At 51.0% G+C, this 25141-nt stretch overlaps 8 protein-coding genes across 8 annotated transcripts; 2 read left to right on the forward strand and 6 right to left on the reverse strand.

The window, feature by feature from the left end:
• Positions 1-66: 66 nt before the first annotated feature.
• P174DRAFT_369322 (mitochondrial 37S ribosomal protein uS11m) lies at positions 67-684 on the reverse strand (the record flags this gene model as incomplete). Its single annotated transcript, XM_024822273.1, has 1 exon — positions 67-684. One exon carries the CDS (start codon positions 682-684, stop codon positions 67-69), a length of 618 nt encoding a protein of 205 aa, XP_024682978.1.
• Positions 685-1242: 558 nt separating this feature from the next.
• On the forward strand, positions 1243-2833 carry tim44 (protein translocase subunit TIM44; the record flags this gene model as incomplete). The annotated part of the gene is made up of 2 exons (XM_024824916.1): positions 1243-2096; positions 2158-2833. 2 exons carry the CDS (start codon positions 1243-1245, stop codon positions 2831-2833), a joined length of 1530 nt encoding a protein of 509 aa, XP_024682979.1.
• A 643-nt stretch (positions 2834-3476) lies between these two features.
• P174DRAFT_441668 (putative Hsc70 cochaperone (SGT)) lies at positions 3477-4998 on the reverse strand. The gene is made up of 3 exons (XM_024827375.1): positions 4907-4998; positions 3835-4841; positions 3477-3776 (listed from the first exon to the last, which is right to left on the reverse strand). Exons 1-3 carry the CDS (start codon positions 4907-4909, stop codon positions 3731-3733), a joined length of 1056 nt encoding a protein of 351 aa, XP_024682980.1. The 5' UTR covers positions 4910-4998; the 3' UTR covers positions 3477-3730.
• A 332-nt stretch (positions 4999-5330) lies between these two features.
• P174DRAFT_460461 (RIC1 family protein) lies at positions 5331-8788 on the forward strand (the record flags this gene model as incomplete). The annotated part of the gene is made up of 5 exons (XM_024829891.1): positions 5331-5591; positions 5655-7049; positions 7112-7379; positions 7434-7912; positions 7982-8788. 5 exons carry the CDS (start codon positions 5331-5333, stop codon positions 8786-8788), a joined length of 3210 nt encoding a protein of 1069 aa, XP_024682981.1.
• A 118-nt stretch (positions 8789-8906) lies between these two features.
• Positions 8907-12292, reverse strand: P174DRAFT_389604 (GTP-binding protein YchF). Its single transcript, XM_024823458.1, has 6 exons — positions 11826-12292; positions 11058-11615; positions 10299-10833; positions 9893-9953; positions 9546-9686; positions 8907-9460 (listed from the first exon to the last, which is right to left on the reverse strand). Exons 1-6 carry the CDS (start codon positions 11898-11900, stop codon positions 9070-9072), a joined length of 1761 nt encoding a protein of 586 aa, XP_024682982.1. The 5' UTR covers positions 11901-12292; the 3' UTR covers positions 8907-9069.
• A 401-nt stretch (positions 12293-12693) lies between these two features.
• Positions 12694-15970, reverse strand: hir1 (putative histone transcription regulator Hir1; the record flags this gene model as incomplete). Its single annotated transcript, XM_024822309.1, has 3 exons — positions 12694-12791; positions 12869-15625; positions 15694-15970. The coding sequence occupies 3 exons, from the start codon at positions 15968-15970 to the stop codon at positions 12694-12696; spliced, it is 3132 nt and encodes a 1043-aa protein (XP_024682983.1).
• A 621-nt stretch (positions 15971-16591) lies between these two features.
• On the reverse strand, positions 16592-18545 carry P174DRAFT_504129 (SPFH domain-containing protein). The gene is made up of 2 exons (XM_024831195.1): positions 17979-18545; positions 16592-17887 (listed from the first exon to the last, which is right to left on the reverse strand). Exons 1-2 carry the CDS (start codon positions 18482-18484, stop codon positions 17071-17073), a joined length of 1323 nt encoding a protein of 440 aa, XP_024682984.1. The 5' UTR covers positions 18485-18545; the 3' UTR covers positions 16592-17070.
• A 1626-nt stretch (positions 18546-20171) lies between these two features.
• On the reverse strand, positions 20172-23374 carry P174DRAFT_180980 (La domain family). Its single transcript, XM_024821254.1, has 5 exons — positions 22295-23374; positions 21053-22172; positions 20552-21002; positions 20308-20377; positions 20172-20239 (listed from the first exon to the last, which is right to left on the reverse strand). The coding sequence occupies exons 1-4, from the start codon at positions 23019-23021 to the stop codon at positions 20366-20368; spliced, it is 2310 nt and encodes a 769-aa protein (XP_024682985.1). The 5' UTR covers positions 23022-23374; the 3' UTR covers positions 20172-20239; positions 20308-20365.
• Between the last annotated feature and the right edge of the window lie 1767 nt (positions 23375-25141).

The raw sequence follows: 25141 nt of genomic DNA on the forward strand, positions 1-25141 counted from the left end.
GCTGAAGCGAAGGAACAGATGCCTTTCGAGGCGATGGTATGGAAAGAGTATAGATACCACGCAAGATTAACCCAGTCTGCGGACCTTTCTGCTTCTCGTACCACCGAACTTTATCCGTGTCGAATCTGTCACTCGACTCACCAGCCCGCGAATATTCCTTCCCTCACTGCCAAGGAGAACCTTGGTAAACGCTTCTCGACCCTGACCGAAGCCCTGAAAGACGATTTCAAGTCGTTGGATGTTCATGAGATAGCCTCTTTCTTGAATTTGACCGAACACGTGGGACGTCAACTGATATGCTGGGTCATATCCAGAGCGGCCACCTTTCCGAAAGCCGAGGTGTCCACAACTCATCGACAGCATTGGGTTTCCGTTTGGTTGCGTCAGCGTGAGAAGTGTATTGTGTTTGTGAGCATAAACGTGAAGATGGTGAGGAGGAGAACGATCGGCATATGGGTCTTTAATCATCTCTGCTTCCAAACTCTCGGCCATGCGGGAATAGTCGCGACTGACGGCCTGGCTAGCACGAGCTTTCTCTCCCTGCATCATTCTAGTAATAGCTGAGAGCGGCGAATTGTCGTCACTGGTCTGTTCTGACTTGGGATTCAGAATTTGTCTCTCAATCTCGCGAGTCTTTTCTTTCGCGCTTGAGCTGTGGTTCATCGTGGTAGAAAATGGGCGCATCACGCGCGGGGAGATCACTCGCGCCTGGCATGATCGGCTATGTGACAATGCCCTGACCCAGGGGGTGAAAGAGTTCATCTTGCTGCGTGGCCGAGGATAATATCGGGGACGCCCGGCACAGTTGAAGCAAATAAGGGCAGCGAAAGGCCAGTCGAATTGGCCCAAACGCAGAATAGAACTTTGAACTGAACGGAAGATCGAGGTGATAACGAAATAAAAGGAGAGATCAAGTACAGAGTTTCAAACGAGATGCGGCATACACTCAACTAATCCCGGTTGAATCGGCACAATAATACCTTGTCGACGGGGCCTGGAGAAAATGGCGGCGGAAAAGGCGAGGCCCGAAGTTTTCGATCTTGGCACCCGCGATCTCAACTTTTTTTCCCTTCCTCACCAGTCGAATCGCTTCTTCTCTTCTACTCCCCACGCCCCAAATTTACTCCCTCCTCAACATTTGGGGTCAAACCCATATTCTTCGTCACCCCTCCTAAACTAGTCTTGCGATAATTGATTTATAATTTGTCTCCGGATTTCCAGAGCATGATCTCGGCTAACAAAATGACGGCTGTCGCACGGGCGGCCACTTTACGGTCCCATGTTCCCGGCCTGAGGACGACATACGGCAATGCCATCGCTTCTTCGCGGACTCTGATTCAAAATAGCGCTTATTCGACCTCCATCTCTGCCTCTCATACAGTATTACAGCGCCAACAATCGTCTCTCCCCACACGCGTTCAACTTATCTCTCCGTATGCTGCTTTGCCATTGACGCGGTCATTCCATATTGCCACTGCCCGTTGGCAACAACAGCAAAAAGAGAAGCAGAGTGAAGAACCCAAAAGTGAGAAGAGCGAAGAGGCGAAGAGTGAAGGGGACAAGGAAGAAGGACAGAAGGAGGCGCCTCCACCACCGCCGCCTCACGGAGACAAAACTCCATGGCAGGTTTTCAGAGAGACTCTCCAAGCAGAGTTCAAGGCATCAAAGGAATGGAATGAGTCTACGAAGGCTCTCGCATCCTCTGCTCATGAGCTCGCCGAGAACGAGAATGTCAAGCGCGCTCGTGCCGCCTATGAAGCCGCTTCGGGTGCAGCAACTTCGAAGACGTCGGCTGCGCTGAAAAAAACCGGTCAGGCCATCGGGAAAGGAGCTGCATGGACATGGGAAACCCCCGTTGTTAAGGGTATCAGGAAGGGTGTCAGCGCCACTGGTGCCGGACTTGAAAAGGCCACAAGACCCGTACGTGAGACGGAGGCCTACAAGAACGTAAAGGAAGCCATCGATGACGGAAGCAGCTCTCGCTATGGTGGATGGATTGAGAAGGAGGAGCGCCGTAGGCAGCGGCAATTGCGTGAGCAGAAGGAAATGATGAAGAGCGGGCGCCGTTCGGCCGAGCCGCTGGTTGAAGATCCAAAGTAGGTGCTACTTTCACATGGAGCTTTTTCTTTTCACAATTCTAACAATTGCCTGGTGCAGTGCGGGTACCAACCTCACCCTTCACAAGGACTCTGCTTGGAAGGAGTCGTGGCGCGAATTCAAGGACTCAAATCCTATGATGCAGAAACTCTTCTCTCTGAAGGAGACATACAACGAATCTGAGAACCCTCTCATCAGTACGGCACGCAGCATTTCGGATCGTGTCGCTGGCTTCTTCGCCGAAAATGAGACTGCCCAGGTCATCAAGAAGTTCCGGGAGATGGATCCCAATTTCCAGATGGAGTCATTCCTGAGGGAGATGCGCGAATATATTCTACCAGAAGTACTTGATGCCTACGTCAAAGGCGATATTGAGACGCTTAAGCTCTGGCTCTCTGATGCGCAATTCCATGTTTACGCTGCTCTTTCCAAGCAATACACCACTGCGGGACTCAAGTCGGATGGCCGCATCCTCGATATCCGAGGTGTTGACGTTTCTCACGCCCGTATGCTGGAGCCAGGCGAGATTCCCGTCTTCGTTGTGACCTGCCGTACACAAGAGGTACATGTTTACCGTAACGTTAAGACGGGCGAACTCGCAGCTGGTATGGAAGACAAGGTGCAGCTGGTTACCTATGCCATTGGTCTCACGAGAATACCCGAGGACGTCAACAATCCCGAGACCAGAGGATGGAGGTTGATTGAACTGCAGAAGGCTGCCCGTGACTACATCTAAGGTCCTCGCAACATCTACTCCTACGTACCCTTATCCTTCAACAACTTCTCAACCGTCACTCTCCATTTCCTGATTATCGGCGGCCTTTGATGATGAATCACCTCTCATACTCTCCTACATTGTTTTGATATCATGCCACTGTACCATATCGACTATCTAAATAGAGACTCGGCGGAACCGGCGCTCATGTTTTATCTGTGATAGTAACTTCGGCCTATTGATCCATTTCTTCAATGTCTTTTCTATTCCTTTTTTTATTATTACTACCTGAGTACCTTTGTCCTCTCCACAGATTTCATGGGCCTGGTTTACCAGTTTTCCTGGCCTTCATGGTCTCTCTGAGGCGATCGCTGTCAACAAAGGCTGGGCGGACGGATCGTTACGAATAGCGAGGACATCTTTGATCCTGGATTGCCTGCATAATAGCCAATGTCCTTTCTTCCCCTATCTCTATGGGCGTATACGGCGTTGTATTATGTGATCTGCGACAACCAACTCCACTCCGAACATGTTCATGTATTGGCATCTGGAATCATACCCAGCCTTTTAGCCGGTTTCTGCTGCTTTTTGGTATGAGCTACCTGGACATATATTTTGATCATTGATACTACAATGCACTGGTGGCTTTTTTGGTGTGCTTTGTCAGGGTAAACATATATCTAATTCAGTGACGAATATAACTGACTACTCCGTGTTTTGGCGAGATTGGATATCATTTAGCGATTATAGCTTCTATCCGTTTGCAAAAGTCATGACCAAGCTGGTATGGCCCGTATTCAATAATCCACAGGTGGGTGAAGCCAGAGAAGGTGGATATCTTTTAGATATATTCAGAGGTAATATATCGTAGCTGGTTAGAAAAGGGGGACTTTGATGCAACTGAGGGTAACTCCTGGTTTACTGCTGACCTCCACGCCCGGCACCGCCCATCATGTTCCTTGCCCTAGATAGTTTGGTTAGTTTTCTGTGCCAGGAAAGAAGAAGTAAATGCATGAACTTACATCTCCGCAAGGCTTGGGTCGCTCATCAGGCTAGACATGTCAGGCATTCCACCGCCGCTTCCGAAGTTCTCGGCCATCTGCCTCAACTGAGGGTTGCTCATGAGGTTGTTCAGCATGTCCGGGTTGCTCATCAAGTTCTGGGCCATGCTCGCGAACATGGGGTTGCTCATGATAGAGCTAAGGTCGGGCATACCACCACCGCCGCCGCCGCCGCCACCTCTGCCACCGAGCATGCTGGCGAGAGAGGAAAGATCAGGCATTCCACCAGCACCGCGCGATGCTCCAGCGGCATCGTCGACATCGTCGGCAGGAGGCTCGGCACCACGGCTGGCCTCTTCGATCTTCCGCTTGGTGGTTTCCAGACCTCTCTTCATTGCATCGCTACCTCCGTTACCTTCCGCCTCAATACCCTTTTCGTAGGCTTCTTTTGCTCCCTTGTAGTCTGCCATATCGAACCGCGCAAGACCGAGCCGACTCCAGGCCTTGGAATACTTGGGATCCACAACAGTGGCGAGTTCCGCATCCTCCGCAGCTTTCTCGTGTTGACCGGAGGCTGAGTAGGCAGCAGCACGGTTGGAGAGATAAATCGGGTTCGCGGGGGCGATGGACAGGGCCTGAGTGTAAAGATCGATCGCCTTGCTGTATTCCTTGCGGGCCATGGCTGCATTTCCCTCCGATTTCAACTTGTCGGATTCGGGTGTGGGTGCACCAGCCTTGGGCTGCTGGGCCTCTGTGCTCTGGGCTTGCGCGCCGGCACCGGCGGGTTCTGTCGAAGGCTTCTTACGGAGCTTCTCGTAGACGCTGAAGATGCTCGCCAGAGATTGTCCGCCAAGAGCGTCCTTGACGGCGGCCTCATCGGAGGGGTCGACCTTGAAAGTGTCCGCAATGCACGATTGAGCGATCTCAATGGATTCAGCGTCATCCGCAGTCAGAGTGCCATCCTTCAGGCTGGAGTCTAAAAAGTCAATAATCGCAAGCGACAGGCGCTTCTGAGACTCGGTGGGAGCCTAGATGGAACAGGAGTCGGTAAGTCACTGATCTGCCATGAATACGGTGTAGTGGAGAGCCGGACCATCTTACCATTTTGTGAACTGGCTGAATATCACACCAAAAGGTCGGATTGTGTCAAAAGTCAAAAAAAAAAATAAAAGACAGATAAGCAAGCGGAAGACTGGAGAATCAATCGAATGCTCGTGAAGCTGAACGAATGCGGGGGCCTGCCCGCGGTGTTTGCTTTGTTTGTTCAGTTTGTCAGGGAAGCTCCGTTGCACGTGACGATGGTATCATCATCAACATATCGGCTCGAATACAATCGTACACATCAGATATTCCTTTGATTTGATGGCTAAGGCGTGGAGGACTTTGATAATCACGGCAGGTCTCTCTGGGATTGGAATGTCCCGAGTTTGACCCCTCACACTCCACCCTAGAGCAGTCGAAGATGACTCGATGTGAGCTCCTTCTCCTGTTTGTAACTATCGCACCCAAGTCGAGCCATGTACTGGCCAAATGGAGTTCCGCGGGTCTATGCGATCAATGGCCCAGGGATTCCAATTACTTCACATATCGAGCCCGAGGCGAAGGAGCGTGAGATTGCTGAAGAGGAGAGATCTGCAACGGATCGCAATGTTAAGGGAGAAGGGCCCGAAGCCGAGTCAGCCTGGGCCAATGAGGCCATCACTGGTCTGTGTATTTCTCGGAGCGGTCACATATTTGCGACGATGACCGACTCCTCGATAGCTGTTTGGCAGACTAGAGTATGACCTTGCGAGCCTCTTGGGCGTCATGGAGTGTGAATTGATCTGCTGACTTGCCGTTAGCCTACCGCAGTTGTTGCTGCGATTGCCCGCTCCGCCTCATCCATGAAGACATATGGGTCGAATGTCACTGTTCTGATGCATCCGGACTCGACGATACTTGCTGTGCAGACACTTGGTGGATATCTGCTTACTTATACGATTGCAACTGACCCCACCAGTCGCGTATATCAGCAACATTTCGATCAATCGAGTCAGAACCGTCGTCAGCAACTCGCCCGACTGTCCGCTGAGGACGATGCGAATGCGGTGCGTGATATCAGCCTCCGCTTTCGGATGGCGATCAAGATTGAATCTGGTATTGTCAAAGCTCTGGCTCTTGACCGGGAGCTGGTTGTAGCCACCGTCAAACCAGCGGCTGTCCAATGCATTCGGTGGGCTCCGGACGCAAGCGGAGCCCAGACCACATCAGAGCTACTCAGTCGTATTCTGAATGTTTCGAAGCGCACCTCTATCGCGGATATGGTCTACGATCGCGCAATCAATCTATTAGTGTGGATTACCAGCGAGGGACAAGCGTATGCCGTACAACGACTGCCGGAGAGCAGCAGCACGGCAGAATCTCCAAGGAAACTTTTCCAAGGCCACTGCTTCCACGATCCGAAGCATGATGGCGAACAAGCAGTCAAGGTCGCGATCAATGCCCGGTTTTCGTTGCTCACAGTGAACTGCGCCAATGGTGAGATCCTCGTCTATACAGCAAAAGACTATCTGGGGAATGTTCCATTCTCACACAAGCTCCAACTACCCGCTTCTCCTACTACTATTGGCAGGTTGAATTTTATGTCCTACTCTCCGGATGGATATTGTCTTTTTGCAGGCTATGATCATGGCTGGACAACATGGAGCGTATTTGGCAAACCGGGTGGAAACAGCTTCTCGGTGGATAGATCACTCGCTGCAAACAATTCTGAAGACTGGTTGACTGGGGTATCCAATGGATGCTGGGTAGGCGGAGGGTCAGACATACTATTGACAGGGCGGAACGACCGTCGCATATGGATCCTTGAAACAGCCCGAAGCGCTCTTACGGGCTGCTTTTCTTCAGCTAATCTAGCCAGAGGCTTGTTACAGACTGGCACCGAAGTCATTCTATATCGCGGCCATGATTTACCCGATCTTATGACAATCTCAGGCAAGGATTCACTGTGGCATCATGCACAGTATCCTCCAGCATACCTCCATTCCCAGTGGCCGATCCGCTCGAGCGTCGTCTCGCAAGATGGGCGATACATAGCCATTGCAGGTAGACGGGGACTGGCGCATTACAGCGTCAACAGTGGTCGCTGGAAAGTCTTTGAAGATTCGAAGACAGAAAATTCATTTGCCGTCCGCGGCGGCATGTGCTGGTATGGGCACATTCTGATTGCCGCTGTCGAAAGCGATGGCTCCTACGAGGTTGGTCTTTTGAGTACCGCTAAGCTGTTTTGAAGCAACAGAAGGTTGATGGCTTTTTACAGCTGCGTCTATATTCCCGAGAACTGGCTTTGAATAAACATTCAATATTGCACACAGAACACCTTCCCTCGCCGGTAGTGTTCATAGGGCCTTCTGGCGAAGATTCCCTTCTCGTTTACACTTATGATAACGTTTTATACCATTATATCATCAACTCGATGCAGCAACGGATAACCCTTGTCCCTGTTGGCCAGATTGCGTTTAATGGTATTGTGCGGGCACCTACCCGAGTTCGGGCGATTAGCTGGGTACTGCCGGAGGACCAGATGCGTAAGTATCACTCTCATGGGTTAGTGAAATGTGGCAATTTCTAACGTCTGGCAGGAAACGGTGACCCGTCTCAGGATGTAAAGGTGGCATCGGTGCTGCTCTTGGTTGACGGAAACATGGTTCTGTTACAACCCTCCTTGGCAGAATCTGGCGAACTTAAATATGATATGCGGGTGATTTCTCACGACGTTGAGTATTATATCTTGATGCGAGATCAATTCTCCTTCAATTTTGCACCGCCGGTGGATGAGTCTATTCCAGCCAGCCCCTCGGCTGAGGCGGCATTGAGTGCGTACCACCATAGTGATCAATCACTCCGGGACTCCCTCTGGGTGTTCTGTGGCAAGGAATTGCTCGTCTGGGGGGATGTTCATGACGTTCTGCAACGAGAGGAAGTGCCAAAGCCCATACAAGTGCCTTTGGACTTCTACCCACTGTCAGTGCTGTTGAACAAGGGCATAGTTTTGGGTGTCGAGTCGGAAATGATACAAAGACGTGATGTCACATTTGCCGCTCTGAAATTCGCTATAAGGGTATGATCTTCCCTTTTTTTTCCCCTTATACAAGTCATCCATGTTGCCATATGTACTGACATTGAACAGACTCATTTATTCCTACCATACGTCCTACAACATGATCTTATCCGTGGAGACATCGCGGCAGCACTCACACTATGCCAACGTTTCTCCCACCTCTCATACTTCCCTCATGCCTTAGAAATGCTTTTGCACCACGTCCTGGATGACGAGGTTGATAACGAGAGGAAAGAAAGCAAGACAGATGATCCCTCGCAAAGACACGAGCCACTATTGCCATCCGTCATTTCATTCCTTCAAGCATCACTGCCGATTAAAGTGTTTTTGGACATTGTTGTCCAGTGCACGAGAAAGACCGAGCTTCGCTCATGGCGCACACTGTTCAACCACTTGCCTCCTCCGAAGGATCTTTTTGAACAGGCCCTGAGGCTCAACTCTCTCAAGACGGCAGTGGGGTATCTGCTCGTCTTACAAGCCATGGAGGACGAAGGCGAGGGTGGTCACGAGGCTCCAATTGAGGACTATGTTGTCCGTCTCATTGGTCTTGCATCGCAAAATAGTGATTGGGAGCTCTGTGGTGAACTGGCGCGGTTCCTAATTGCTCTCGATGCATCTGGCGATATGCTTCGACGCGCTATCTCGCGGGTCGGGCTGAGAAACGCAGTTCAATCAGGAGGCGGGTTGAACTCGAACGGCTCGGGAATCAGTGCCAAAGGATTAGGCTTGGGCATTTATTCACCACCGTGGCCAACATTATCGCCAACATCGTCCGTCTCCCCACACTCGCGACAACGGATTACTCCAGACGACCAAGGGTCCCCTGTGGACAGCATGGCAGACGATCAGAGCACATTCTCTGCGATCAGTCACTGAGCATGTACAAGAGCGTGTCACAGATTCTCTTCTACAATTGTATTCAATTGAAATTTTATCCTTATATAGACGATTCCTAAGCCTGTCAGGCTCAACCGTCGGGATATCTCTTCATGATCGTCATCTTCATTGACTAGACAGGATCGTCTCTATTCTTCTGCGACAGCAGTTTCATCAGCCATGACACATATGTGCTGCTTCCATGTAAAGCATAACCAGTAGGCAACCCAAGCAAGAAACAAGAACCTCAAATCATTTGTCATTTACAGAAGAGAACCAACTCAATCCAAATGCATCTTCCACAAGCCGTCACCTAGATAATGCCCCTCGTCCATGACCACACCCTTCTTCTTCTCCTTCATCTCCTCCGTTCCGACCTTCAACGGCCCAACCATACACGCATGCTCCTTCCCTTCAGCCATGACCGCAACCACCTGCCCCTTCTCCAACGCATGCTCCGCATCAGGTAACCGCCCACCAGGCGACGTCAACCCAGGCGCCATGAGCGTCGCGCCCGAAAGCACAAACCGGATCGCACCCCGATCGATCTGAACCGTCGGTAAGGCATCAGGGTACGAATGGAGCAGCTTGAGATGCGGGATCGGCGGCCCATCCATGGGCTGGTAGAACAGAGGGGTCGATTCGATGGTGTATAATGTCGCTCTATCCGGTCTATAGCGTCCCATCATTAGCCTCCGTCCCCAACCTTCAATCGATAAATCCCTGGCTCCAAAGGGATCTGGGGTGGGGAGATTACAATTTCACCGCATCGAGCTGGGATTTCTTGGGGAGGATCTCATCGATATACGGCTCGAAGCCGGGATATGTGTCGAGCAATTTCTGGCGGAGGCCGCGCTGCACCGAGGACTTGACTTTTGAGCGGCCGCTTGGGGGGATACTTTATTTTCATCTTCTATTAGCATGCGTCATTGATTTGCTTGAGTCGATATGCAGTAATGCAGCAATGCAGTGATTTGTCTTGGAGCAGATTCGACATTTGTTGTTTGCGGAGGGGTAACAGATAACTGGTTGGCTTGCTGGCTCACGAGGTTCTCACAGACCCAACGGGTCCCAGGACACAAACTTGGACTCGCAGGTACTTACTCTTTCTTGAACATTTTGTGGTATGCGATGGAGAGGTCAACAGGTCGATCGCTGGGCTTTTCTCAGCGTCAAACCAGTCTGCTATTTCCTTCACGACCTCCGATGGATTGCGCCAATGGTATGACGCGCTTAACGCGGGGAGGGGCGGTAGCTGTCACGTGCTGATTGAAGCTCTCTCTTATGCCTGATCCGTAAGGCACATTCTCAAGTTACGATCTACATTGAAGTAGTACGCTGTTCAATCTATCTCTGGTGACACTACAAGAACGGAACTTTGGGTTTCAACTTTCTGATATTGGGTTCTTCTACCATGCCTAGGTGGGAATCACAAATAAACCCAAGCAAGGTATCAGCCTATATGAGCTATATCCAAATTTTGGTTGATCAATTTAGCCCTTGGCAGCACCGGCCTTGATGAGGAGGATGTCACCATCTTCCACAACGTAGTCCTTGCCCTTGGTCATGATCTTGCCGGCCGCCTTGACAGCGGCTTCGTCGCCATACTCCCGCAGGGTGGTGTAGTTGTACACAATGACCTGAATGAAGGTCTTCTCAAAGTCAGTGTGAATCACGCCAGCGGCCGCGGGAGCCTTGGTGCCCTTGCGGATAGTCCATTGACGGACTTCGTCTGCACCAGTGGTGAAGAAACTGGCCAAGTTGAGAACTTGGCGCATAGTAACAATAACCTTTGGCAGAGCGGACTTGGTGTTCAAAGCCTTGCACTCCTCAGCGGCCTTGGCGTCATCGCCGAAGGCAGCCAGGCGCTCCTCGAAGGATACGGAGATGGGGATCAGAGGATCACCGGGAGAGTTCTTCTGGATCCACTCGAACACCTTGGGCAGGTACTTGTTCTTCTGACGGATGTAGTCCTTCTCGCTGAGGTTGACCAGATAAACAACGGGTTTGGCCGTGAGCAGGAAGAGAGGGTTGATAACCTCAACCTATTGATTGACCAATTAGTATCTGAAGCACAGACAGACGGCATAAACAGAGCATAATGGTTTGCAAATTAAATCAGATAGGACATGATCTCATAACAGCCTCTGCGTTGTAATTAAAATGAGGCTGTTCGACGAGCTGGGTTATATCGAGCAAAGCTCTTATTCATCATATGAAAGGGCGATACAGAAACGATTGAAGAAAAAGAAAGGGAAAAAAAACATACCTCTTTGGGAGCCCAGTCACCCTTGCGGACGTCGTTTCCATCTTTCAGGAATTGAAGCACCTTGGCGACGGTGGCCTCCTCCTCACGCAGCTTCTTCATCTCAAGAGACTGTCCGCCGCGCTTTGTCTGCTTGTTCAAGCTCTCGAGTGCCTTCTCAACAAACTCGATATCCTTGATCCGCAACTCCTCGCTGATGATGGTCAGATCACGAACGGGATCGACATCACCCTCGACGTGGATGATCTCAGCATCGTCGAAGCATCGGACGACCTGGAAGATAGCATCGACAGCACGAATGTGGGAAAGGAAAGCATTTCCCAGACCAGCACCAGTGGAGGCACCACGAGTCAGACCGGCGATATCATACACGGTCAAGTTGGCGGGAACCTGAGACTTGGGCTTGTAGTGTTCGCAAAGCCAGTCGAATCGCTCATCAGGGACGATGACACGAGCCTCTTCGGGGTCAATGGTGGCATAGGGGAAGTTGGCCGGGTTACCCAGAGACGACTTGGTGATGGCCTGGAAGAGCGTCGACTTGCCGACGTTGGCCAGACCGACCTAATTAAAAGCCATTGTTAATTGGATGTTGGTTTCTTCACATATGTGTGAGTAGAGCAGATGAAAGCTACATGGTAGAGGACGAGGAGGATGTGAATGAAGGAAATTGTTGCAGAATGGGAATTGTGATTTAAATAGGTGAGGGAAAAAAAGCAAAAGGCTGGGAAATAGGGCAGAAAAAATAGTACGGTGGGGTCAATGCTCACATACGATACCACTCTTCAAGTTGTTTCCTGGACGGCCCAGCAGGACCTTCTCCTGGACAACGGCCTTCTTGGGAGGCATCTTTTTCTTCTTCTTGCTGGAGTAGTTTCGGCGGGAGAAGGCAGAAAAATAAGGAGAAGAAGAAAACGGGGAGAAGAAAGGAGAGGACTGATGGAGGCGTGAGGCAAAAGCAGAACCAGCTGCGGATCGTTCTAAACGGAGGGGTAGAGAAAGGAAGAGAAAGATGGCGGGCGGTGCGGGAGACGTGATGAAGAGCGCCCACCGACAGTGGGCAGAAGAAAAGACTGGGAAAGAAGAAGAGAAGGGAGGAGGGGTCAATTGAGGGGAAGATAGCTTAGGCTGTCACAGTAATCTTTGTTATGCAGTCGGACGATAATTGGAAGAGCAATTGAGATGAGGATGATTTCCTTTCCTACTTGTACAGGATTCGTCTAATCTCTCCTCTATTATGGTAATGTTCGTGCTTTTCGCGTTCCTCCGAAATTTTGCAATTTTTCTGCCAGTTAATATCTCACCGCCCACATGACTGCAGAACCCTGATCATGCACGTGACATTGACCTACTCTGTGTACGGAGGTAGTCAGGAATAATCAGGCGATGGTCGCAAAAGCACTTTGTGACACAGTTCATGCCCTTCAGAAGGTCATATGTTGAAGCAAGAATATAGCATAAAAAATATCTTACATCCGGATATATGAAGTGGAAGCGAAGACAAAACCCTGAATCCGTAGCTCCTTGACAATAGAAGAAATGGCTACTGCTCAATCAAGCCGGCCGTAAGGAACCCGAATCATCAACGCCGTATAGAAAGATCATGCACGGAAGAATGAGACCGTCAACTGTTCTTCTCTGATTATGTTTCCATTGCGTCATCGTCTTCGGACTCATTGTCTACTACGCCCAGCAGCTTGGCATAGGGGACAGTCACTCGCTGAAGATCTCGGTGTTTACCTGATGACAGAAAGAAAAGAAAAAGTTAGCGACATATGTCCATCAAGTGCAGAAGAAAGAATGTCACTGCAACTTACCCAAGGCTAGAATCACCTCCTTCAACAGCACCTCCCGTGGCCAGCCACAGAGGGTCTCGGAGCTCTCCTGCCAGTTTCGATCCTCCTTTTCGTTCGCTTGTAACCGGCGGACTGTGCCTGTCTCGTCCTCCTCCTCAAATAGACCGCCAATCAGGCCCTTCAGCAGCTCCTCAACCTTCATCTTGAGGCCTTCCGCCCCGAGACGCTTGGCATACATAGACAAATAGAGGCGGAACTCTTCTTTAGCTCCCAGCGATAAGGCTGCGGCGAGTCGGTTCTCCATATGGGCTATAGACACACTTGACTCGAAGCTCTCGTAGCCCTCGCGAGATAAGAGGACTTTAATCAGCCGCTGCAGGAAGTACGCTCGTCCGCGGAGAAGCGTCTCATGTGTCGTATTGCGTTCCAGGAACGGAATGATACCGGCTGAGACGGCGGCCTTAGTTTCCTTGTCTTGCTGCGGTCCCGCAGACTGCAGGTTGCCCACCGGAGCTTCTGTGGAGTTCCAGTACTGACTGCCGACGGCCCACCACGCCTCGGAGACGCGCTGCCAGGTGTACATGGAAGGTGAGTAGGAGTAACCTTCGCCATTGGACAATGCGACCACCACCCGGCCTTCCGAGTTGATTCGCGCATTGGTAATTGCTGGAGCGGCGGACGGATGCGCACCCAGCGTGTGAATTGCTGCATCGAGCACGGGTTGGAGGGAGATGGGAGGGTGAGGGGAAGAAAGATGCTTGACGTTCCAGACATAGCACATGCCCGCAGCTGATATACACAGGATCCATGGGCCATTGCATTCCAAAATCACTGGTTGCGCTTCAAGCACGAGAGCGCTGACAAGTCGCCGGCCTGCGGGCGACCAGATGTAGACCGATCCATCTTCGCAGGCGGCAGCCCACATGCTCTGGTTACCAGTCACCAGAAGCACAGTCCGTGGGAGGAAATCCTGCCACAGTGGCTGTTCGCCGCGAGACAGCGTGAGGCGTACAGGCTCGCGATCTACAGCTCTACCTGTCAAGCTTGCAGGCGAAGGATTACGAGCCTCGAAGACAACGTCAGCCCGCGATTTCCCCGGCTCTCCTGTAGCGCTAGGCGGTTCCGTCGGCCTGCCGTTGGAATCGATGGCTCGCACGATCTGGCTGCGGACCTTTGGTACTGCGAGACGGAGCTGGCTGATCGCCATGCAGGGATTCGTTACAGCAGGCCTTATGAACTCCGGCGTTGGCTGCTGTCCCGTCGGTGCAGGTTGAGGCTGCGCCGGAAGAAGTCCATCCGGCGTATTTGCGAGGATCGGTGTCGCGCCGTTCTGACTTGCCAGTGCGACCCGTTTCTCCACATGTCCATCTTCATCGCCCTCGAGTTGCGCGAGCTTTCGCTTATTTCCGAAAAGCAACGCAGCAAGTCCACCCTTAGGTAACCCATCAAAAGGTTTCGAAAGATCAACAATCGACTGTGGCGCATCGGCCTTCACTTGGCTACTAACCGAAGCCATGAGCCGTGCCTGAGGGAGAGATGACTCTGCCGCGCCCGCTCCTGATACCAGAAGAGGCGCAATTCGCTTTTTGCCCTCCTTTGTGTACGTCGGGCGCTGCTTCAACCTCTCCAACTTCGCCTGATACGGATCTGGCTTCTCCGATTCTGGAGCTGCTGGTGTTGCTGCGGTGCCGTTGGGTTGAGCCTTCTGCGCATCTGGGGCGGGCGAGGGACCTCGTGCAGGCGTTGCACCGTTTGACGGAAGCGGTGCTGCCTTGCCATTGACCATACTTTCCGCCGTGGCATGGCCATCGCCCATTAGAGCACCCATTCGCCCCTCGACATCTTTGATCTCTCCCGCTTTACTCTTCTCCTCAAGCAGTAACCCGTCCGTAGTCTCAGCGATGCCAGCGCCTCTTCTATTCGTGCCGAATTTTGTAAGTGACTTCTCGTTCTCCTCCATGGCCATTGGGTAGCCTAGCTCCCCCTCCTCAAAGCGAACGGCAAGAATCGTACCATCGAGAGCAGTCGCAAAGAGGCATTTTCCATCGGGGCTCCAGGCTAGATCTGAGATTGACTTGGCAGCCATCTCCTGGGCGACCACAATGGGTCTGGGGTTACTGGTAATCCAAATGCTCAGTGACTTGTCTCCGCCGGCGCATGCGATGACTGTGACGTTCTGCATCGCATGATTCTGATTATCAACAGCCGATTTGCTGACCGGTTGACTTGAATACAATCGTGGGGAGAAAGCGCACACCTCCACCGGTGCTTCGTGGCCGATGAGGTTGATGTCACCATCCCACGAACCTCGGTTGATAATTGCAACGGAACTAACAGGCCCGTTCACTGCGTTGGCAGCCGCAATGTGCATTCCATCCGGAGACCACGAGCAGCGACGGAAATAGGCAGTAAGTGGTGAGTTTTGGAAAGGCGCGGATATAGTGTGTTCGAGCACGAAGTTGTTCATCTGATCATGAGCCGTAGAATTCGGCGAAGGCGACGTAAATCGAAAGATACGGACTGTGCGGTCGTCACTCGCCGTGGCGAAGTATTTATTTGCCGGGTCGAATGTAATTCCCTTGACATGGCTCTGGTGGATGGACAACGTCTTCAATTTTTCGAAGGTATGCCCTGACCAGACCACGACCTTGGAATCCAGTCCAACAGATACCAAAATTGAGGAATCGTACGACCATCCTAGATCTTGAACATCATTGTCATGGCCGATCAACCTCCGTATCGTGCGCCAATTCTCCACAGGCGGCGCCTCGTTCGACCCTAGCATTTTCGAAGTTAACACCGGTTAGCCAACTCCCTCCCCACGGTCAACATAAGCCAGCACCTACCGAACGTCGACGCATGTGAAGGAGGATTCGCATCCAATGTATAAATACAGACTATCTTATCGTCCGCACCCGACGCCAGGTACTTCCCATTGGGCGAGAATCGAACCGTATGAATCGTACCCGAGTGGTTACTCATCGATGCCAGCTGCTTGGGCTTGTTCGCATACTCGGGGTTTCCCGTGTTATAGATCGCTTCCGTAGACCATATTCGAACGTATCCATCTGCACCCAGGGCAAAAGCGCTTATATCAGCAACTATCCCAAAATCGTGTTCCATACGGCTTAGCCCATAGATTCGTCTGGGGATTTCTCACCTCCCGCTGCTGTGACCAAACGGCTTCCGTCTGGGGAGATGTCGCAAGCGTAAACCTCGAAGTCTTTTCTCTCCCCTATCCAAGTATTAGCACAGGTTTAATAGCCAGGTCGAGATTTTTGAAGTAAAGAAGTGTGGTTCATGGTATCACAAATCGCCAACAAAAAAAGGAAGAGAAAATGCACCTCCATGGGTCAGCCAAACCGGCTTAAAAATATGCATCGCAACAGCTGTGGTTTCGCTCGCAGGCTTCAATGATGTTTCGATTCCCGCGTAGGACCGCTATGTTCGGGCTGGGCTCCTAGTAGGCTGACGTGGATGCAGGACTGTGGTTTATCTGGAGCATCGCAGAGAGACGGCGCTGCGGCTCACCCGATGATGAATTATTATTATTATTGAACGAATGACAGAAGAGAAAAATACCCGGAAGTATTTGCTGACTGGAATAAAGCTTCAGGTTGAACAAAAGGGATGCGCCAGTCAGTTGACGTGAAATTTGTCTGGAGATTAATCTAAGAATACGCCAACGCGAACAAAGGAGGACCGATCAGCCAAGTCGCGATCTCCAGGCGCGGGAGTCGGATGGTCCGAGCTTCCTCATATTCTCCGCCTGCAGGGACTATTCCGCATATTTATCTTGACAACGGACTGCATATCCTGCGTTGATGGCATTGATGGCGAAATATAAGAGGCTAATGTTATTTTCGCCTCCACCTTAATACTGGGGTACTGTACATTATACACAGGAGGAGAGAAAGGATAAGTGTAAAGAAAATCAGCTAAAGCCAACCAACACTTGCCGACGACAACTTTTGTTCTCCGCCACGGTGGCTCCCTGCCTGCACTCCTGAGTATATGCTAGATAGTGTTGAGAAGTAGGATCTTGGTTGCAAAAGATGAAAGGTCGTAAGGTACAAGTTGCCACGAGATATTATCGTACACCAATAAATCATTTCAGCTGGACGGAGTCATGGAGGGAGATGCCTTCAGCGGAAGGAAACACCCGAAGTCTGGAGAATTATGCCAAGTGGTTAACGAAAAGAGTCATCTTCACTTAGAATCCTCTATCTTCTCTGTTGGCTCGCTTGGTCAAATCCTTCCAAGACACTATCAGCGACATTCTCAACCTTGTCGGTCTCAGACTCAGCCTGACGCTCCGGCCCAGAAGTATGCTTTGCTGCCTTTTGTTGATGTGAGGACTCAATCTGAGCAGGCTCCTGCACTCCAAGGGCCTTCGCGGCAATGGAGCGCGCCTGGCTCGCGTTGACCTTGCCATAAACGGCCATGGCATTCGCAATCATTCCACCAAGGTCGCCAACATTGCCAGGAACAACGACAGCAGTTCCTTCACGCGCAAGATTCGAGAAGGCCTCGACGTACTTCTCTGCGACACTGAGGCTGACGGCACTGTGCGCGTTCTCACTGCCCTCTGCAATCGCCTTAGCCACGGCCTCGATACCTCTGGCAGTCGCCTGCGCCTTGAGCATAATCGCCTCTGCCTCACCAGAAGCACGGTTGATCTGCTCAGACCGCAGAGCCTCGGACGCAAGAATGACGGACTGCTTCCGACCTTCCGCGATGTTGATCGCACTCTGTCGCTGACCCTCAGATTCGAGGATCTCCGCACGCTTTGACCGCTCTGCCGTCACCTGACGGTGCATCGCTGCAACGACGCCTTCCGGAGCATGGATATCCCGAATCTCATAACGTAGACAGACCACACCCCAGTCCTGAGCTGCCTCGTTGATAGCCTGCGTAATATTGGTGTTTAACGTGGCACGCTCCTTCAACACGTGGTCTAGCGTGAGCTGACCAATCTCCGAGCGCATAGTTGTCTGTGCTAGTTGGGAAATGGCATATTCGGCATCCTCAACGCCGTAACTGATCGACAATTGAAACGAGTCAGCTTGCTTGTCTTAGGTATCAGGTCTGCTCGCGCGACCTGCTGCCTCCGTCCGCCTCAAAGACTCACCTTGCCTTGTAGGCATCAAATACCCTCGTATATAACACACCATCCAGCTCCAACGTAACATTATCGGCGGTAATGGCATTCTGGCTCGGTATCTCAATGGCAGACTCCTTCAAGCTCTTGACATATGCGATCCGATCAATGAAAGGGATCAGAATTGCCAATCCAGGCTCTAAAATTCGATGGAACTTGCCCATTCGCTCAACGATCCATGCGGTCTGCTGAGGGACGAATCGAATGACAGTGTTCATGGGAAGCGCGGAGCGACTTGAGAAGTATGTCGCGGGTGCACCGCCGGGTAACGAACCGGGTCCGAAGCCTAGCAGTGACGATTCTGGCGCGGTCCGTCGAGATGTTGAGGAGACATTCCGCCGTCGAATGGTACTCAGGGTGTTGGAAGATATGATGCGAGGACCAGAAAGACAAGGGTTCTGAAGGGCCACGCGGTTAGAACCGCGAATGGAAGACCGAAGCAGTCTCGATGACTGCCTGGACGTCACTTCCATCATGAGGGATTAATTACGAGAAATAGCCGAGGGAGGTGTGGGAGTATTTGGGACGAGTTTGACCTGACAAGCTCTCGTGGGAAGAAGCTCGGGTGCAGCTGGCTATTGCGATCGTCATTTGCCGATTTGACGGCCTGAGGCAGAAAGTCATGCTTGAGTCACCGCCTATCTCCTACCATTTCCTGTTTAGGAAATTAATCGAACTTCCACCTCATTTGAGGTTGAGCATGTTGTTCATGACTTCAATAGTAATGACGAGGTGAGCACGAGCAAGGATCTTACTTATCATAATCACATTTTGGAGTTTCCCATCAGACACTTCGGCTGACTCTTTGAGAAGCCCGATGAGAACTCAGAGTAGTGCTCCTGGAAGCAATTCACTAATACGGAAACCTACTCATAACACGATTGAACACATGGTCAGGAAATTCGTCTATTTCACTTCTGAAAAGATTTTCCCTTTTCCAAGGAAAAATGAACACGTTCCGAGAAACAAAAATCGAACAATTACCCATATTATGCATGCCGCATTACTCTCACAATAAGAGACCCATTTTATGCAAAATAGAAGAAAGGATGAGAGGGTAAGAGGAAGTTGGAGAGAAGATGTAGCACCGCAGAAGGCACCATGAAAGCAGAGGGAGAGATCACCTCTTAGAGTCGTCCTAGGGTGCTTGGAAGGAGAATCCGTATGGCGCTTCCCCGGTTTCTCCTGTGCGCAGTCGATTATTGCTCGTTTCGAAGTTGAGGTTTCTTTTTTGCATTTTCCTTTCCATTCGTACAGAGACTCACATGCAGGACAAGTGACAGGTTACCGCAGTGGATAGAGAAAGCAGAGAGAAAAAGAAAAAGAAAAAGGACAGGTTGCCGAAGTGAACTCTATGGCCGTGGGAAATCGCTTAGGCTCGGCGCACCGCAGAAGCAAGCATCAGAGACAGGCGATATTGCCCAGTAAATCATGCCCGGACTCCGAAAAGATTTTTTAACCCTTCCCATGACTGAAGCAAAAAGAACGGGAGCGTCGAAATAAGAAAGACAAAGTGACGAGAGGCCGAATAATATGTATCCATCTCGTCTTGGGAATTGATTAGCGGGAACTCGCCACAAAAAAACGTAAATGCAGAAGCTGAGATGTAGTGATGCAAGTCATGATAGAGAAGCACGAAAAAAAGTTAAGGACGGGAGAAGCAAAAGGAAGAATAACAAAATCACTTTTCCAGCTCGGCTCTCAAGCTAGCATCGAGAAGGCTGTCGATTTTCAGGCGATTTCCTGCGTCGCAAGCTTGACTATGCCAGGCCGAACGTAGAGTGTCGAAAGCCATGTGCCCACTCAGGTGGCTAGACAATTCCGTCCTACATAAAACAAGGAGGTCTTCGATCACCTCATCAGGGAGGATCTTTTGCTCGACAAAAAAGCACCATAAAACCGGACGAGCCTGTTGAACCCGCTGCTGGCGTTTCGGAAAGAGAGATCATCAAGCGCTAGACTGTTAAATTCATTGTACATTTGTGCATTGAAATTTGGAACCAAGAAATGTGACCAGAATTGGTACAGGACATCCATCTCGTGGTCATCATCTTGATCGGGCGTTAGTTTTTGTTCGTAAAGAACTCGTTTTCGAAAAAATACTGTAAGGTTCGTGGACTAAATCATCGGAGGACAGCAGGAGACTGGGTTGAATATCTTGTTTACCATCCCAGAGCGTCGACGAAGGATCTTTGTGAAGACTATCGTGTGCCGCATCACTCACGAGTTGACTGCTTCACTATTAGTACGACGAGGAGCGGGAGGAGACGCCACTGGAAGCACGAAAGGTGAAGCATACCTAATGTCATTTGCCGTCGAGACTGTGGGATGAGGGAAGGATAATTCTCTAGAGGGAGCTAGTCCGTCCGCTGTCCTAGAAGTGTCAACAGATCTGTTGAAAAAGGGGAAGGGGGGGGAGGTGGAGGGGAATTGTCAAGAAGCTGAGGCCGTGCTGCGCAAGAGAGCTTTGGCCTGCGCACGACGACCATCAGCTTCTCAACTTTATCATCTGAGAAGGGACGGTCATCAATGGGGATCCCTACATTTGTGATTTCAGCCTGGGGAATTACTGGGTTCGACGGCGAGAATTCCGGCGCGGTAGAAGATAGTGAGGTCTTCAAGACCTGAGGCTCGGTGCTACCGTTCGGCAGACCATTTGTTGTTTCCTCGACGTGGTTCTGCTCATCAAACTTTCCGGCATCGGCTAAGAGAGATGGGCCCTCATTCTGAGCCGAAGGATCGCGCTGCTCGACGGGAAGAACCCATTGCTCCCATTTGTCTCTTGGTCGCAACCGATCAATGCCATCCTCGCCGGTCTGATACTCAACGTTTCTCACTTGGCGGCAGGCATGGCGCAGCATTTCGAAATCCTCGGTGAGTGTCTTGACGCGTTTGAAACTTGCAATGACGGACAGTGGCACGAAGCCCTGAGAGTCCATTTGCTTGCGAAGGAATAGGTCTTTGCAAAGATTGTCGACAGAAAAGTAATATTCCCTGCCAGGATCAACTTCTGCCGCGAATCACAAGAGAAAGGCACAACTTACAATTGCATCGAGATCATGCTCATGAGAGAGAACGGTTCCATGTACGGTTGATAAGGAACAGCAGTCATTGGACCAGCCGGTATCGGTTGATAACCGTACATAGTGTTGATATCGGCGGGGAAAGGATAAACGCCATACATAGAAGCAGAGTTCGGCAGAGAAGGCGATCTCAGAGACATTCTATGTCCTTGTTGAGAGCCGTTGGGAAGGCCATGATGAGATCGTTGACGCTCATTAAATCCGAAGGACTTGGGATGGACGAAAGAGTGGTGCCCCATATGATTGTTAGGGAACTGCGAGTTTTGTGAGCCGGTAAAGCCAGAATGTCCTCCACGGCCGCGGTGGGAGCCCCGGCCTCTGTCAGCACGGGATTCGCGAGAGAAGTCCTTCTCTTTGCGATCCCCGGGAAAACCTGCCAGGTCCGCTGGCTTCGGTCCATTCTCGAAGCGGCGGTCGTGAGTTGAGCTAGCGCGAGGGCCAGTGTGCGCGTCGGCCGAGGGATGTGAGCTCTTCAAGGTGCTATCACCGCCCTTGTGGGCTGCATCGTGGTTTCTCGCGAAAGGCTTGGCATCGCCGCGGTGTCGCGGTGGGAGATTCTCATTCCCACCACCTTGTCTTCCAGCCGGCAATCCATTCACGTTTTCGGCTCCCTTAGGCACACGGTTTCGGTCAGCAGCTTGGGTGCCTTTGCGGAAATCAGGCAGTCCAGCGTCAACGCTGTTAGAGCGCTTCGAAGGGGCGGGTAGAGAGTTAGCGCGAGCGGAGTTGGGCTCATTTCTTCCTCTGTCTCCAACGCCATTCTGTTTAGCGGTAGAACTTTGAGCTGCCTGTCCAGAGGTTGCCTTGTCAGCACCAGGCGCACCATGAGTGGCATTGCGAGCTCCATCCCTTCCGACTCGCCCCGCTCTTCCACCCCTGCGCGCAGATGATGGCAAGGGCGTATTGAAGACAGCGGTTGGTACATAAGGAACAGGCATCCATTTCTCCTTTCCGTGCGGCCGAATGACAGGGCTCTTTTCAGTCTTCTCAGTCTTCTCCTGAGCTTTTCTCTTCTCTTCCCCTTGTGCAACTTGAGGTGTAGGCCACGAAGAGGCATCGCCCACAGGTGGGATGGAAACATCTACAGAACCACGATTAGCTTGCCGATTTTGGACGAAAGCGGGCTCCCCTCTCCAGAAATTCAGAATCCCATAGCGATTACATTCGTGATGAATAACCACGAATGACCGGATTTAAACTTACTCTCATTCCGTCCCTTGCCTCCGTCGGCCCTCTTCTTGTCCTTGGGACCATCGGATGTAGCGTCGGCTCCCTTCTTCTTAAGTGCGGTTTTCGGCAACTCCTGATGGTTATCTCCTGATGTCGAGGAGGCGACGGACGCGGTTTTCGATGCACTGGGTTTAGCAGATGGAGCGGACTTGAGTGCCGCGGTGGCTTTGGCCTTAGCTTCCTGGGCTTCCTTTCGTTGCTGCCAAACGTTAACTGCAGGTAAGGGTGCTGCTTTCAGCTCCTTCAGAGGGACTTTCTTGTCCTTCTCGGACGAAGCATTAGATTTATCCTTGGCGTCCTGAGCGTTGCCCTGCTTATCTGTTCCTGAAGCTTGGGACTGCTTATCCCAGTTGGACTCGGAAGTGCCGTTGGGTGTATTCGGCCCCTCCTCTTCCTTTGATACTGTGGATGTGGAAGAAGCACCCACGCTAGGCGAGGACGTCCCGGAAACATTGGTCTTAGAAGGAGCAGTTGCAGTGCTCTCCGAGTCCTTGTCGGTACTGGCAGCGGCCTTCTCCGCTTCCTGAGATGTCTCTGCCGTGGGAGCCGTGGTCTCTGGCTCCATCTGCACACTCGAGTTTGTGCTCTGCTCATCTGCCTTGACAGCTGGCTTATTCGGCTCTGTAGAGGCCGGGTTTGCCGCCGATGGCGTCGCAATGACACCCTTGGCTGCTTGAGCGTAAGAAAATGTAGTAGCCATTTCTACTTTCGAAATTCGAAAGGCAAGTGAAGGATAAGAAATAGAGGTCGGAAGAATGGCAGACTATTTCTTTGCGCTGTGATAGAATGTGAAGGATTCCTCTTGTGTTCTGCCAGAGAACAGGTTCCTTCTTTGGGAAACTCCGATGAAAGAGAAAGTGTGTGCGCCGATTCAAGGCGAGAACGCTTCAACACGGACAACAGTCAGGATATTCAGACTTCTGCCCTCTTGCTACCCCGTCGAACTGCAACTTCCCGGTACTGGAATCACTCCAACCTCGGCTGCAGCCTGTAGACGTTGTCCGGTAAACAGATCTCGGTGAGACACCCCGTAGCCGGCGATAGTATAGAACGTTATTCTCAGTAGAAAGAATTTATCACGCGAGGACCATCGATGGAGTCGTCGAGAGCGGTTTCGTTGCGGTGATAGCTAAACCAACGTCCTATTAAGAATGATGGATGTTGAAATTGTCTTGATGACAAGGACGCGAAAGGAACCTTGACGACGAATTCAAAAATATCCCACGACAATCACAGCGAGGTCTCGTAGCGATATGATGTATTCGACCTCAAACACAGCGGGGACCTTGGTTGTTCTTTCTTATTTTCCGTTACGCGTATTTCCTGCTTCGAGATCCAAATCCGTCCGTAAAGCCAACTGTGCGTTCAAACGTTCTCTTCAAGCAGTCGGATGGTACGAATGCGAATCAAAAACTTGTCTGACAGCGCGGCACGTCGGTTTTCGAAAGGGAAAGTCCGGTGTTGTCCCTGGTGTAGCGAAGCCGAAAAGCGCGACTTGCACGTGGCGGAGAGGACAACGCAGAGAGATTCCTAGAACCTACTGGACTCGAAGGATGAGACGACAGCAGCTTCAAATAGAAACTTGGATGGGCAATGCCAAACAAGGTAACTGGAAAGTAACGAAAAAAAAAAGGTTGTGTTGATTCAACCGATCGATATGCCCTTGCCCGCAGGATTGTGGGAAGGAGGAATTCGGAAGAATGGGAGAGTCGCACTGACGGATAGCACGAGCTCAAACAGCAACACGGACGCCAAGAGGGCGACGAGAAAAAAAATATGAGAGTGGAGGGAACTGAAGAAACTAGGACGTCCCAGGATGATGTGAGGGGAAGAGAGGGGAGGAGGGGGTAAGAAGACAACGAGAGAGAAAGAGAAGGGAAATAAGAAGGGAAAGGGAAAATGAAAAAGTAGTAATAATACTGCCAATAGCGGAGGGATGTGGAAGAGCCGAAGACTGAGAGCGAGAGTAAAGACAGAACCCAATTCGTTATTGTGGAATCCGCAAGTGCAGAGGGGAAAAAAAGAGGGTACGGGTAAAAAAAAAAAAAAAAAAAAAAAGGTTCAGTGTCTTTTTTTTCCGCGTCTAAGCCTAAAGCTCTTAGGCTTTCATCGGCCTGTACGGAGTAGAAATCAAAATAATCCCATTACATCAAAAGGTTCCTCCCGGTTGCCGTACGCCCATCAGGAAGAGTGGGAAGTTTTTAGTGGACTTCAGGGCTTCTGTGGGTATTGATATTTCATTACTACCTGATGAACCAGTCCTAGCACAGGTCGTGTATACTCACCAATTCATCCATATGTACTCTCGTAGTTCTATGTAATTCTAACTGCTGGCTCTCTCTACCTGAGGTTTTTATTTCCATTTGTATTGCTTTGACTATACTGCGCCGGAGGGCAAGGAGGCTCTCACGAGAGTCCTTATGGCCTGAGGCCTTTCACGTCGATACATGATTACCTCAACCCTTAACGGCTAACTAATCAAAGAACTAAGGTACTCTGGTTTCTGAACAGCTAATACAGCCCCTCTACCCCTCCTTTGCAAATTTAATAGATACAATAAGGGCATTGTTTACAGTCATAAGTCCTTCTGAGGATCAGGTATCAATGATGTCCAACAGATAGATGAGATATTGTTGGCAGGCACCGAGGCTATACGTCAATCCCTCTACTACCTACCATCCACGATTCCAGCCAGGTACTATTTGGAATCCGAGGACCTTAAAGATCTCCAGGTACATTTCCCTTTCGACTTCTACGCCCATCCAATCATTCAAAGCACAGTCAAACACCAAGTAACATCCTCCCTTACGTCTATCTCAC

The sequence above is a fragment of the Aspergillus novofumigatus genome (assembly GCF_002847465.1).
Source record: "Aspergillus novofumigatus IBT 16806 chromosome Unknown P174scaffold_4, whole genome shotgun sequence".
Taxonomy (NCBI): domain Eukaryota; kingdom Fungi; phylum Ascomycota; class Eurotiomycetes; order Eurotiales; family Aspergillaceae; genus Aspergillus; species Aspergillus novofumigatus.

Bases quoted from the DNA above. Each gene is read 5' to 3' on its own strand.
- P174DRAFT_389604 (XM_024823458.1), bottom strand. From the start codon at position 11,900: ATGCCTCCCAAGAAGGCCGTTGTCCAGGAGAAGGTCCTGCTGGGCCGT. The intron at 11,616-11,825 runs GTATGTGAGCAT...GCTTTTAATTAG, and splicing joins ACAACTTGAAGAGTGGTATC to GTCGGTCTGGCCAACGTCGG. The intron at 9,687-9,892 runs GTAAGTACCTGC...ATGAAAATAAAG, and splicing joins CACAAAATGTTCAAGAAAGA to TATCCCCCCAAGCGGCCGCT.
- P174DRAFT_180980 (XM_024821254.1), bottom strand. From the start codon at position 23,021: ATGGCTACTACATTTTCTTACGCTCAAGCAGCCAAGGGTGTCATTGCG. The intron at 22,173-22,294 runs GTAAGTTTAAAT...GTGGTTCTGTAG, and splicing joins AGGCAAGGGACGGAATGAGA to ATGTTTCCATCCCACCTGTG. The intron at 21,003-21,052 runs GTAAGTTGTGCC...TGATCCTGGCAG, and splicing joins AGCATGATCTCGATGCAATT to GGAATATTACTTTTCTGTCG.
- P174DRAFT_504129 (XM_024831195.1), bottom strand. From the start codon at position 18,484: ATGATGGAAGTGACGTCCAGGCAGTCATCGAGACTGCTTCGGTCTTCC. The intron at 17,888-17,978 runs GTGAGTCTTTGA...ATTGTCGATCAG, and splicing joins TTTGATGCCTACAAGGCAAG to TTACGGCGTTGAGGATGCCG.
- P174DRAFT_441668 (XM_024827375.1), bottom strand. The intron at 3,777-3,834 runs GTAAGTTCATGC...CAAACTATCTAG, and splicing joins GACCCAAGCCTTGCGGAGAT to GGCAAGGAACATGATGGGCG.